This window comes from Oncorhynchus nerka, linkage group LG13 (genome assembly GCF_034236695.1).
Source record: "Oncorhynchus nerka isolate Pitt River linkage group LG13, Oner_Uvic_2.0, whole genome shotgun sequence".
NCBI classification, from domain to species: domain Eukaryota; kingdom Metazoa; phylum Chordata; class Actinopteri; order Salmoniformes; family Salmonidae; genus Oncorhynchus; species Oncorhynchus nerka.
In genome coordinates this window covers 49293999-49307192 of record NC_088408.1, presented here as the reverse complement: position 1 = coordinate 49307192, position 13194 = coordinate 49293999, and the positions used below count along the sequence as shown (strand labels likewise).

The following is a 13194-nucleotide window of genomic DNA, read 5'->3' as shown; positions in this document are numbered from 1 at the left end:
AACAACAACAAAAATATTTTCCAAAATAATAGTTGATTATTAGCATAATGGAGAGGGCACCCATAGAGAGTTTAATTTGACAAACATTACAAAATCCAAACCTGAAAGAAGGAGTGGGAAATCCGGTACATACTGCACTGATCACCCACAGCCAGAAGGTCTGGAATTAACCAAGCGTGGTTCCTGACTTTTCTCAGGTCAAATGTCTATCTCTCATAATGTACCGCAACAAAATGTGTCTACAACAACAGAAAGAAGAAGACAACAACAGAAAAGCATGGATATTCAGGGCGAGGTCAATGATGAAAAATACATGTATTCTACTCCAAATCTCGTTTTAACGTTATAATTTCACTTCATGAATGTTGAATCTTTCTTATTAAAACTGTTAATCATGTTCTGTAAACGAGTTCATGCCAACAAATCCAATACATATGTTTAAAACGATGTTCAGTAAACACAACTTTTATTTTGAAACTATCAGACCAGGGGTTGCATTTATATTACGCCTGTTATGTAGGGGTGAAAAAAACAGACTGCTGTAACCTGACTTGCTGAAGGCTATATGCAACATGCGGGAATAGCATTTAGCAAGTTGGTGGAAATGTCGCTTCATAAAGAAAGCAGGCATATTTCAAATCAAATCTAACTTTATTTGTCACATGTGCCAAATACAACAGATGTAGACCTTACCACGAAATTCATACTTACAAGCCCTTAACCAACAATGCAGTTCAAGAAAGAGTTAAGAAAATATTTACCAAATAAACTAAAGTAAAAAATTATAAGTAACACAATAAATAAGAGTAACGAGGCTATATACAGGGGCTACCGGTACCGAGTTAATGTGCGGGAGTACAGATTAGTCAAGGTAATTTGTACGTGTAGGTAGGGATCTTGGGAACCATGACAAATATTTTCAGTCTCTTGGGGAGGAAAAGGTGTTGTCGTGCCCTCTTCACGACTGTCTTGGTGTGTTTGGAACATGATAGTTCGTTGGGGATGTGGACACCAAAGAACTTAAACTCTCGACCTGCTCCACAATAGCCTTGTCAATGGTAATTGTGGCCTGTTTGGCCCACCTTTTCCTGTAGTCCACGATCAGCTTCGTTGTCTTGCTCACACTGAGGGAGAGGTTGTTGTCCTGGCACCACACTTCCAGGTCTCTGACCTCCTCCCTATAGGCTGTCTCATTGTTGTCGGTAATCAGACCTACCACTGTTGTGTCATCAGCAAACTTAATGATGGTGTTTGAGTCGTGTTTGGCCACGCAGTCGTGGGCCACGCAGTCGTACAGGAGGGGACTAAGCACTCACCCCTGAGGGGCCCCAGTGTTGCAGATCAGCATGGCAGATGTGTTGTTGCCTACCCTTACCACCTGGGGGTGGCCTGTCAGGAAGTCCAGGATCCAGTTGCGGAGGGAGGTGTTTAGTCCCAGGATTCTTAGCTTACTGACGAGCTTTGTGGGCACTATGGTGAACACTGAGCTGTAGTCAATGAACAGCATTCTCACATTGGTGTTCCTTTTGTACAGGTGAGAAAGGGCAGTGTGGAGTGCGATTGTGTCATTTGTGGATCTGTTGGGGCGGTATGTGAATTGGAGTGGGTCTAGGGTATCCAGGATGACGCTGTAGATATGAGCCATGGCCAGCATTTCAAAGCACTTCATGGCTACCGACGTGAGTGCTACTGGGCAGTAATCATTTAGGCAGGTTACCTTCACTTCCTTGGGCACAGGGACTATGGTGGTCTGCTTGAAGCATGTAAGTATTACAAACTCGGTCAGGGAGAGGTTGAAAATGTCCGTGAAGACACTTGCCAGTTGGTCCTCGGATGGTTTGAGTACACATCCTGGTTATAATTAGTCTGGCCCCGTGGCTTTCAATGTTGACCTGTTTAAAGGTCTTGCTCACATTGGCTACCGAGAGTGTTATCACACAGTCGCCCGGAACAGCTGGTGCTCTCATGCATTCAGTGTTGCTTGACTCGAAGGGAGCTTAAAAGGCATTTAGCTCATCTGGTAGGCTCGTGTCACTGGGCAGCTCGCGGCTGGTTTTCCCTTTGTAGTCCGTAATAGTTTTCAAGCCCTGCCACATCCGACGAGCGTCGGAGCCGGTGTAGTAGGATTCAATCTTAATCCTGTATTGACGCTATGCCTGTTTGATGGTTTGTCTTTTCCATTTGTTTTCCGTCTTCTCGCCATTAAATCGAGTTAAGGAGGCAATCGAAGCCTTAACAGCCTGAATGGATAATGTTTTAAATATGAACCGGTCGCCGAGAGGACACAAGTGTACTACCGGCTGGGCACATTAAGCCCAGACGATAGTGGAGATCCATAGCGCCCACTGCAGCTGCCCAGGCTGGTGGTTGATCAGCTGTGGTTGAGCTCTAAACATCTGACGTTGCTCTATGTTTCAAGATACCACATGGACCAGGGTTGTTAGTGTTCATTCTGCTAGTCTTTGAAACGCGCTGACAATGTGTATCCACTGCTAAGACTCAAAACGTTTCTTCTATTCAAAACCGATAACTTGCTACCTGATTAGCCTAGTTAAATATGACCAAAATCCTCTTTAAAAGTTAAACAATTCAACAAAACGTTTTATGTGAGGAGGTAACCATTGCTATGAAGGCTAACAAGCCCGTCTTACTGAAGCATATATCAGTCGTTGGCCTTTCCCTCTATACTGGCACAGATCTACTGCTCACACAAATCAGCCCCCTGGGCACCCCTACAATTAACACATACCACTTCTTTCCCCAATGCTACACATACCTTTGTTTCATGCACTTCTGCAGACTTCTCACACCTAGGAACCTCCCTCCTTCACACTGCTGCCACATGCCCATAAGCTTGACACCTGTAACAACATAATGGATTTGGTACAAAAGCTTATAAGGGACACCTTAAATAACCTAACATCACTTTGTCAGGCAAAGACTCAACATCAAAACTCAAAAGATCAGACAATGACTATACTATTTCACCACTCACGCTACCCTGTCTGCGTCGCACCAAACGACGAGCATCACAAACACCTGGAATCTTCCCCTTCAGTTGGTCTACTTTCACATGTACCGCTTCCCCAGTAATCACTCCTTTCATGGCACCCTTATTGCATGCATTTTCTGAATGATTTCTCTTTTTCGCAAATCTCATGGGCCGTGGCTATACGGGATACAGTTTATGTCAAATTGACTTCAAATGTTGATATTTGTTTTACATTTTTAGCTAACCCCAACCCTTTTCCTAACCTTAACATAGTTCTGCTAGCCTGCTACATTAATTCTCCAAACCTACTGTGTAAGTTCTCCTAACCTGCTACGAAAAGTCAATTCTGACATAAGATATAGCTTTTCTAGCCAAAATCCATTACACTTGTGGTCACTGCACTGAGGTATAATAAGAACGGATCACTGCCCGAAATGTCATTTAAGTAGGTATCTTCCGCCACCATGGTGTGCTGGTTAAGTATGACAAGGTTGCTAACCTTGCTTACCTTGTATATAACCTTGTTCCTATAGTTCAATGGTCACTTACTTTACTTTGGCTTTCAAAATTTGACCAAACTGATCTAATATCAAACACAGTGGCCACCGTGTCATTATTTTCAGGATTTTCTGACCAAGTCATGTAATCAGGAGATTTGTCTGATTGATGCCAGAGAGGATGAGGCGAAGCCAGTATAATAGATCCTTTTTTTTTTTTTTACCTTTATTTAACTAGGCAAGTCAGTTAAGAACAAATTCTTATTTTCAATGATGGCCTAGGAACAGTGGGTTAACTGCCTGTTCAGGGGCAGAACAACAGATTTGTACCTTGTCAGCTCAGGGATTTGAACCTTCCGGTTACTAGTCCAACACTCTAACCACTAGGCTACGCTGCCGCCCCACACCTTGGGTGTGTTATTGGGTGTGCAAAAAAGTGCATGCAATCAAGTAAGTCATGCCTCAATTTTGTTTTAGAGGACTGCTCAGAGAATGACAGAGAGCAATGAGAAATCGGCAGTAAACATGGCTTCAACCCACGAGTGATGCAACGGGAATCTGCAGAACACCGGTAATTCCATCTGAAGGTTTTGAGCCTCTGTGTTTTCGTGTAGCCAGGTTGGATTAACTGGAGTAGTATTTATTAGGCTATACATGCTTGTTGTTTCCTAGGGTTTAATTTGGGGATTAAAGCCATATGTTCAAGAATGCATTGGGAAATGTTATCGGTGAATTGTAAGAGTTCTTGGTGAGCAAGAATCCAATATGTCCTCCAGTATCCCCATTAAATGGAAGTTGCTCAATTAAATGTCTTCATAAAGAACAGAAACAAAAGACACATACAAACATATTTGTGTAGTGGTGGTATAAAGTATATAGGGTATCAAGTTCTCTTATACTGAATAGATGCATTTTGATTTGAATCATATAGAATTTGCTGACTCACATGTTTTTGCTTCTCTTAATTCCTCCAGTTTTAGTTGGGGTCATTCAAGATACCAAATGCTTAGGAGCAAGGATTCACTACGTTGGCATCGTCATGAAATGCCCCAAGGGTGAGCAGAATCTCAATATACCACAGTGCTACAGTAAGTTTAAAAAATATATGTTATATGCACTGCCTTGAGAATGAAATACAGACATAGTGTAGGCAGCAAGAACATCTACGTTTTTTAAATTTAAGATGTGTTTATTAACGGCTTCTTTGATACATTGCATGCATGGGCACTGCACAGTTATTGCTGTTGTCTGTCATAGTGGAACGTCCACAGAACTAGAATTCTATTTCTGTGGGAACATCAGACCTCAACAGAGAATTATCTTGACACTGTAGAGTTGTGGTGGTTGCAACTTGCAGTCCATTACCTCAATCCTGTTCACTGTGAGGATCTTTTCCATTGGGGCTTTCACTTCAATGCACTAAAACAGTTGATAATGGCTAACTGTTATTTGGTTTCACGCCTTTGCTGTTATGCAGAGCTTCCACAAAATGTACTGCTGGTGTTAAAATCTGTGTGATTGTATTAGTTTAGTAGACTTGTGAACACTAAGATGTATGGTGAAATCCCAAGGGATGTTATTGATGAATGAACTGGTGATGTCTTCTCATAGGTGTAATCATACGTTTGTCTACTTTTTGGATGTGCTCGGTGTGAGTCATATGGATTGAGATATATTATTATTATTATTATAATAAAAAAAAATGAAGGGGGGGGGGTTAAAATGCCTAAATAACTGCTTTAATTATTATCAAAGAAAATGACAATAATACCTCTTTGGTTTCACCTAAGTATTGTTTGTAGGTGTTAGGGCTGGTAGATAATTAGAAAACAACACAGAAGAAACATATCTAGGGGAAAAATTTAAATAAACCTTATGGCACAAAGTCAATCTAATTGGTTAATTAGATGGGCATAGCACTAAGCGAGATGAAGAACCATAAACTGTGTGTGTGTGTGTGTGTGTGTGTGTGTGTGTGTGTGTGTGTGTGTGTGTGTGTGTGTGTGTGTGTGGCTCATGGTGCTCAGCTGTTTGTGCATTGAGCTGATTTGATGCCTGAGGGAACCCACTGTAAGAGTATGTATATTTTCGTTTGGACAAAAGCCTTGACTCCCAGCAGAGCCCACCGCCTGACTGGCCTCACATCACATGCTCCTATTATCTGTAGGTGTTGGAAGTCAGAGCACGGACAGACAACAAAGAGCAATATTAAAGGAAGGGAAGAAGTTTGACAGAATCTGATGATGTGCATGTTTTCTTATGGGGGAAACTGGGGGCTTCAAGCTACTGAAACTGCTTGGAAATCAGAGGAACATAAGATTTTCAATTGAAATCACATCCTTTTATCTGGTTGTCAAAAAATTAAGTATTTGCTCCCTTCACGTATAGATTTATTTCCGTTCTTGTACAGAGAAAAAGCAGCAACTTGATTTGTTTTGCCCAGTAACAGGCTTTTTGCTTTAATGAAACACACGGCCTTTTGCTTAGTTGCACTGATCCTTATGCCCATGCACATCCATTGTGTTGAGCGAGGGAGGCAGACTAGGATGTTGCAGTCATTATGTTTTGTTAGAGTTATGTACATCCCATTCATCTTCATTGTAGGAAGCATTGGTATCTCTGACATCCTTTACGGAACAAGTTGACAGCTTAACTTTTTTTTTTTTTGTGCAATTTTTTAGCAATTAACAATCCAAAACATTCTTAACCCACTGTTCCTAGTTGAAATGACTTGTGGATTGACAATCACATGGAATCATTATTTTAATAAGAACCTGATATACACAGTAAATTCACACTCATCAAAGTTATGCCCTTAATCATAATAAAGCAGACCATTCTCAAAGAGGAAAAATACATGTAAACCATATTTAATCATCAAATAGTTCATATTCCCTGTTTAAAAAGTGAAAGCACATGCATTATCAAGCATTGTTTTTAAGCATTATTCTAGAATCTAGCCTAGATATTTGTATTCCATGTTGCTAACATGAGTATCGATTGTATTGGTTCTCCGAGGCATCAAATGTACTTAGACTTTCCTCTCTGATCAGAGGCAGAATTACATTTATGATTTTTTTTTTTGGGGGGGGGAGTCAGCTTTGTGAAACAAACCCTCTCAAATCAGGAAACCTTTTCCCAGTGGAGCCATTGTACTTATTTTTGTTCTCTCACATACAGGTAGGGAAAAAACAGAGCATATGTCCTGTCAAGTGAGGTAAACACACAATGACACAAAAAACGTACAACGAAAATTCTGGATTTTTATTGCCATGATGTCTCTTTTTCAAAACAAGAGCAACACTGCAATCTAGACCTACAATCTTAGAAAAAAAGAGTTCCAAAAGTTTTTTTTGTCTGTCCCCAAAGGATAACCTTTTTTGGTTCCAGGTAGATTAGAACCCTCTGTGAAGGACACATGCTGTAAAGATTATTGGGTACAAGACCCTTTTAGCCTCGCAGCTAGAGAGGGAGGGAGGGACCTAGGGGGCGAGGCAGATAGAGGAAGGACGAGAGTGCATGTGTGTGTAACTCTGTGTGTGTGTGTGTGTTCAGGGGGGTGTGCAGTAAATGAGTAGTGTGCATCTAGCCGTAGCGAGGCGATAATGGGAAAGCAAAGAGGATCATTATCTCCGACAGCCTGCGCTGCCATGCACTGGCGGACTTACCATTAGGCAGAAGAGGAAATTGCCTCAGGCCTCACATCATCGCTGGGCATTAAAAAAAATATATATATATATATATATATTTTAAACATACTCCCCCCCCATGCTCCGCTCGAGGCATAACCCCCCCAAAAACCATACCAATCAAAATCCATCTGTTTAAGCAAGAGATGTTTTTTTTTGCATGGGCTGCGTCTCAATCCACCACATCCGCCACTGGTTTTAATGTCTATGATCCGACAGCCTTCCGCAACTGTGGTGGAAGGTGGCCGACCTACAGCGGTGTTTGTCAAACCAGGAGACATCATGAAAATCATCTTCGCACAAAAACATCTGTAGTGTCCGAGCAGTTTGGGCTACACACTAATATGGCCTCTATGGAATGATGAAACTCACGAACACTATGGTGTTTTCCATTTTGCTCTACCCCGTAAGTGTCACGGGACTCGTCTGAAGGTAACCCGGTACCTGGCCAAAAAAGTAATGGAAAAAGTTTACGGGTAATTCCACAGTAAATCTTTTTTTCTCTCTGATGTTTCTTATATCTCACAGACATAGGACAGACACTTCAAAACATACACTGAGTGAGAGAAAAACATTTTTTTTAAGGACACCTGCTCTTTCCATTACATATTTTGACCAGGTGAATCCAGGTGAAAGCTATGAAAGTTAAATCCACTTCAATCCGTGTAGATGAAGGGGAGGAAACAGGTTAAAGAAGGATTTTTAAGCCTTGAGACAATTGAGACCTGGATTGTGCAACTCAATATTAGGAGCTGGGAATCGTTTTGATACTTTTTTTACGATCTGTTTTTCTATGGGGGGGCAGGGTAGCCTAGTGGTTAGAGCGGTGGACTAGTAATCGGAAGGTTGCAAGTTCAAACCCCCGAGCTGACAAGGTACAAATTTGTTGTTCTGCCCCTGAACAGGCAGTTAACCCACTGTATGAATCTGTTATTCAATGTGTTTCTGTTGGCTAGTAGCAGTAAGGCTATTTAAAAAAAAAAATATATATATAAAGACCCTACAAGAGGTCTTTAAAATTCCCAATCAAATAGATAAATTATCCTGTCAACCATCTTAAAACAATTCCGTATGTTAGCTTAGTAGAAACCAAGCCTGGGCCCCCTCTGGGGGGATACAAATACACATTTCTTTAGTAAAAAAGACAGATGCTGCTGATAATACTGCTCTCGTCGTCAAGGCAGAGGACATGTATGTGTAGCCCATGTACAGTGCCTATAGAAAGTCTACACCTCCCTGAAGTTTTTTCACATTTTGTTGCATCACAAAGTGAGATTGAAATACATGGAATTGTAAAAAAAATATATATATCAATTGATCTACACAAAATACTCCATAATGTCAAAGTGAAAAGACAATTCTACACATTTTGTACAAAATAATCTAACTTAAATAACTCAAATATAGTCGTTGCATTAGTATTCACCCCCTTTGTTTAGGAAAAACCTTAATTAGTAGAATTTGGCTTAACAAATCACATAAATCACATAACTTATTTCACTCACTCTGTGTGAAATAATAGGGGTTGGCATGATTTTTGAATGACTACCCTGTCCTATGTCCCCCATACATACAACATCTCTAAGGTCCCTCAGTCAAGTATTGAATTTCAAGCACAGATTAAACTACAAAGACCAGGGAGCTATTCGAAAGCCTCATTTAAAAAAGGCAGTGAGTGGTAGATGGCTGTGATGGGAGAAAACTTAGGATGGATCAACAACATTGTAGTGACTCCACAATAATGACCTAAATGACAGTGAAAAGAATACAAATAAACAGAATAAAAATATTGCAAAACATGCATATGTATGCAACAAAGTACTACAGTAATACTGCCAAAAAACGAGGCAAAGGAAGGAAAGTTTTGGCCTAAATGCAAAACCTTATGTTTGGGGCAAATCCAACACAACACATCACTGAGTAACTGTCTCCTTATTTTCAAGCATGGTGGTGACTGCATCATGGTATGGGTATGCTTGACATCTGGGGAGTTTTTCAGGAGGAAAAGAAACGGGATGGAGCTAAGCACAGGAAAAATCAAGGAATATTAGTGTTCACATCTTATGTAATAAAAAATAAAACATTACAGAGCATTTTGTGTTGATTTTTTTGTCAACAATTACATCCATTATAATCCGACTTTGTAACACAATCAAATGTGCAGAAATCCTAGGGGTTGTCATCTTTCTATAGACACTATCTGATTTTGCCTGGATAAAAAGATTGTCATGTCATACTCTTTTTGTCCAGACAGCATCAGATACATGGGTTACATATAGTAAGACAGAGGGGCGCTGTTTTGCTCGCTCGGACGCTTTCTCTGGTGAGATCGTTTTAGCCACTTGCTAATTTAAAGGAAAGTTGGTGTGCGCACTGTGCACTTTTCGGATGCTGGAATTATTTTGGATGATCGTGCGAATGGACACTACTAAGCGATTTGTTTGACAATCAGATGGAAACATCATGACTGGTTGTGTTCATCGCACATTAAAAGGTCATACATTTTTACAGTTAAAATTACTGGAGAGGGGCTCAGACTGGCCTCTGCCTGGGGCCTCCAAATCACTAAGTCTGCCCTGGTGCCATGTACCTTATGCTCCTCCAAGATGGACTGGATGTGTGTGTGTGGTATTGGTGGGAATCTGAACTCCCTTTTCATTTATTTAGTCTTCTGTAATTCTCCTTTACAAACAGTTGAAGTTCTACAAACACATTTTAGGCACATGCTTTGGTAGCTTCGTTTTGGTAACTACTCTCCATTCCACTGCATTATTTAACAAGCTACAGATCATTTAACGAGCTGCATTATTTAACAAGCATGCTAAGAAGGCTGAATATCAATCAGTCTGTTTGTCTTTTGAAAATAGGATTGAGTATGATTATTTTAATCTCACAAGGCAAATGGGGTCTAAGAGATGCAAGCTTGCAAAGAACACCTTCGCTTTTCAGACACATCGACGCTACTCAATTAAACGTCTATTCCAAGTTGGTTCAACGTAATTTCATTGAAATGACATGGAAACAATGTTTATTCAACCAGTGTGTGCCCAGTGGGTAACTTACTATGCAAAAGTAATGATGTCATATTATTAGCAGCTAATTATCATCAGCAATGTTTTCCCATTGAAACCCTTTGGTATGGAAAAGCCTCCGCGTCCGTTTCTAAAGGAACTTGTCACAGGATATACAATACTTGTGCTGCGCTTGTGCATTTTTATGACACCTCTCCTCTACCCTACCCTTACCCTACCCTTGTGTCTTTCCGCCCACCACAGCAGCAGTCAAGGAGGCATTTACCCCAGGATTCTGGATCCACAAGCTGCCTTTCTCCAAGACTTTGGGAATACCTTTACTGCTTGCGCTTGCAGTAGCAAGAGAGAGGAGATGAGAGGAGGCGATAAGGCTGTCAAAGTCATTACCTTCCTCCTTCCTCACCCTTTTTTTCTCTCTTCCACTCTCTCCCTCTCACAAAGGCAGCCAGTAGATTGGCCACAGGATTCTCCCTCCACCCCACTAACAATAGCAGGGTTTAGGGATAAAACATATTAAACATAGTCCTGCAGGCTGTAGCCAGCCCGGGCGTCTTTTGGAGGGACTCTGGATGGAGAGTAGAACTGTTGCGTTCCCTTGTCTTCATGTAGAGGCTTCTCCTGTAGAGGCTCCTCCTGCTGGATTTTGTCAGCTTCGTGGGCCTCATCCTGGGGCCCTTTGTCACCCCATTGAAGCTGCTCGCGGCTTGACTGCTCATTAGGAGACGTCTGCTGTTCAAAGTCCTTCTGCCCCCGTTGCAGTTGCTCCCGCAGTATCAGGTCACGCTGGAGCTGGTCGCGCTGTATTTGCTCCTGGTTTATCTGCTGCTGCAGTAGTTTGTCAGGAAATGTGGTAGAGGTGGATGTCGACGTATAATCCAACTGCCCCTCTCTTTTCCCGGGACACGACAAACAAAAGATGACCCCACCGGCCAGCAGTAGGCCGGCAGAGACAAAGGTCACGTACACGGCCCCCCCAGGTTCGTATTTACTGCTCTCGGGTACGTTGGAGTCCAGGAAGGTAGTGATTACCTCATTGGTGAACCAGGAAGCGGGCACCAAGCAAAGGATGCCAGCCAATATGAAGCAACCCCCCGCCCCGATGGCCGCGTGTCCCTTTGCCCGGTGACTGCCCCCCCAGCGGGTACATTTGAGCCCCAGGGCAGCGAGACAGAGGCCAAGGCAAGCCATCATGCACGACAGAACCATTGTCGTCCGGGCGGTCTGCAGGTAGGCGGGCAGCGACAGCACGGAGTACTTCAAGGTGCAGCTGAACACGCCGGTGCTGTACCAGGTGCAGTCCATCCACAGCCCCTGCATCTGGGAGATGGCAGTCATGATGTTGGAGCCCACGTCGGCACTCACCTTCCAGTTGGGTAGCAGCGTGGCCACAGTGGCGCCCAGGACGCCCAGCAGCGCCAGGGCAAAGGCGAGGATCTGCATGGCGGAGGACGCCATCGGCGAGTTGCGAGTCTCCTCCTCTCCGGCACAGCGGCACCCTCACCTTGCGGTGGCCTGAGCCTGGCTCCTTGGCTCCGTCTCTCCCTATCGCCCTGGTGCAGGCACGGGTCCTGACAGCAGATAATTCCTCAGTGCAGGCTCCAGTGGGCTGTGATAAAAAGCTAAATGAGAATTGAACTGAGCGAGCAAGCGTGACGATCAGACGGATGAGGCACAAGGGCTGGTAATGTGGGGAGAGGAGACTGCGCTTTGCTCTTTTTTTCTCCTTCTTTTGAGGGGAGAAGCCTGTGTGAGGGTGCTTTCTGTTTGCCTGCATTTTGACTCTGCATCCCTGGCTTTGTGTGATTAAGTTTTGTAGTGTTCATTTAAAGGCTCAATTATGTGCATTTAAAGCTGCAGTGTCCTTCCTCTGAAAGTAGGTTACTTTCTTTTTTACAGCAAGTAGCTAGTTTACGTCACTTCAGCTGTCAGGTAAATGCTGGTTCTATACAAAAATGGAATATACAATATTTCTAATTGAAACATGCATAAGCTATTTCTTGTAAAATAATGTGTAATTTCTTAAATTCTTTACTCTGTCTTCTTTATGTTAGTGACGTTCTGACATTGATGCTAATGTAAATGCGTTGTTAAAGTGAATAAGTGCATAGTTTGTCTGTAATGCAGTGTTTGAGGAAAAAAACAAAAAAAACATCCTTACCTTTTGTGTGTCTTGGACAGCGTGCCATGGTGCGTCAGTCTCTTCTCAATGTTGTCTGGGCACAAAAGAGAGAAAAAAACATAACAATAAAATAGGGTGAGCAGCTTAGCGATTCGCACTTCCTCCTTCCATCTCCTTAGCAACAGAACATACAATTCCATCCTTTTCAGTGTCCCAATAAAAGACGTGCCAGCCACACATCCTTGTTGCCTTTGAGCTACAGCACCACTAAGGAGAACTGAGTGGTGGACTGAGAGAAATGTGGTGTGAGAGTGGTTAAAGAACTAGACTAGACTAGACTAACCTGAAGGTCATTGATTCAGATCAAGCTAATGTCCTCTCAGCAAATGGGCAGCCTGGGAATGTGATTAAAGACCGTAATAAGCTAATATTTTTCATCACGGCATATTTGAATGTCTGACTGAAATGAGCAGTTCAAGATTGGTTGGTGTTCCTTTTAATTGGTTCAATATATCATTTAGACAGCCGAGAGTTTTGAGGTTTGATTTGACATTGGTGCTCGCTTGGCGGTGGCTTTGTGTGTTTCGTCAATCGTCACTCAGAGCACAATAGAAACCGACTGGTGACAAAGACCTGCATCCCCATCCTTTTGCCCTGCAGCCGATACGAAGGTGTCGCCCTTCAAGTGACCGCATGAACTATGGCCGACTGCAATGCACAGATAAGACTGTGAACAGCCCCCCCCTTTTGTGGCGATCGAACACACACAGCAGTATCCCAACAACAGTTACACAACCTTTCCTCATAGTAATCCTATGTCTATATATTCACACACTGTGACACCAAAAAGAAAGTACCCTATCGT

General features: G+C 42.5%; 1 protein-coding gene across 1 annotated transcript; it reads right to left on the bottom strand.

Annotated features, from left to right (window-relative positions):
- Nucleotides 1-9682: 9682 nt before the first annotated feature.
- LOC115140522 (claudin-20-like) lies at nt 9683-11811 on the bottom strand. Its single transcript, XM_029678854.2, has one exon. It carries the CDS (start codon nt 11663-11665, stop codon nt 10724-10726), a length of 942 nt encoding a protein of 313 aa, XP_029534714.1. The 5' UTR covers nt 11666-11811; the 3' UTR covers nt 9683-10723.
- Nucleotides 11812-13194: the final 1383 nt, after the last annotated feature.

Excerpts from the sequence above, each read along its gene's own strand:
- LOC115140522 (XM_029678854.2), bottom strand. The coding sequence starts at position 11,665 with ATGGCGTCCTCCGCCATGCAGATCCTCGCCTTTGCCCTGGCGCTGCTG.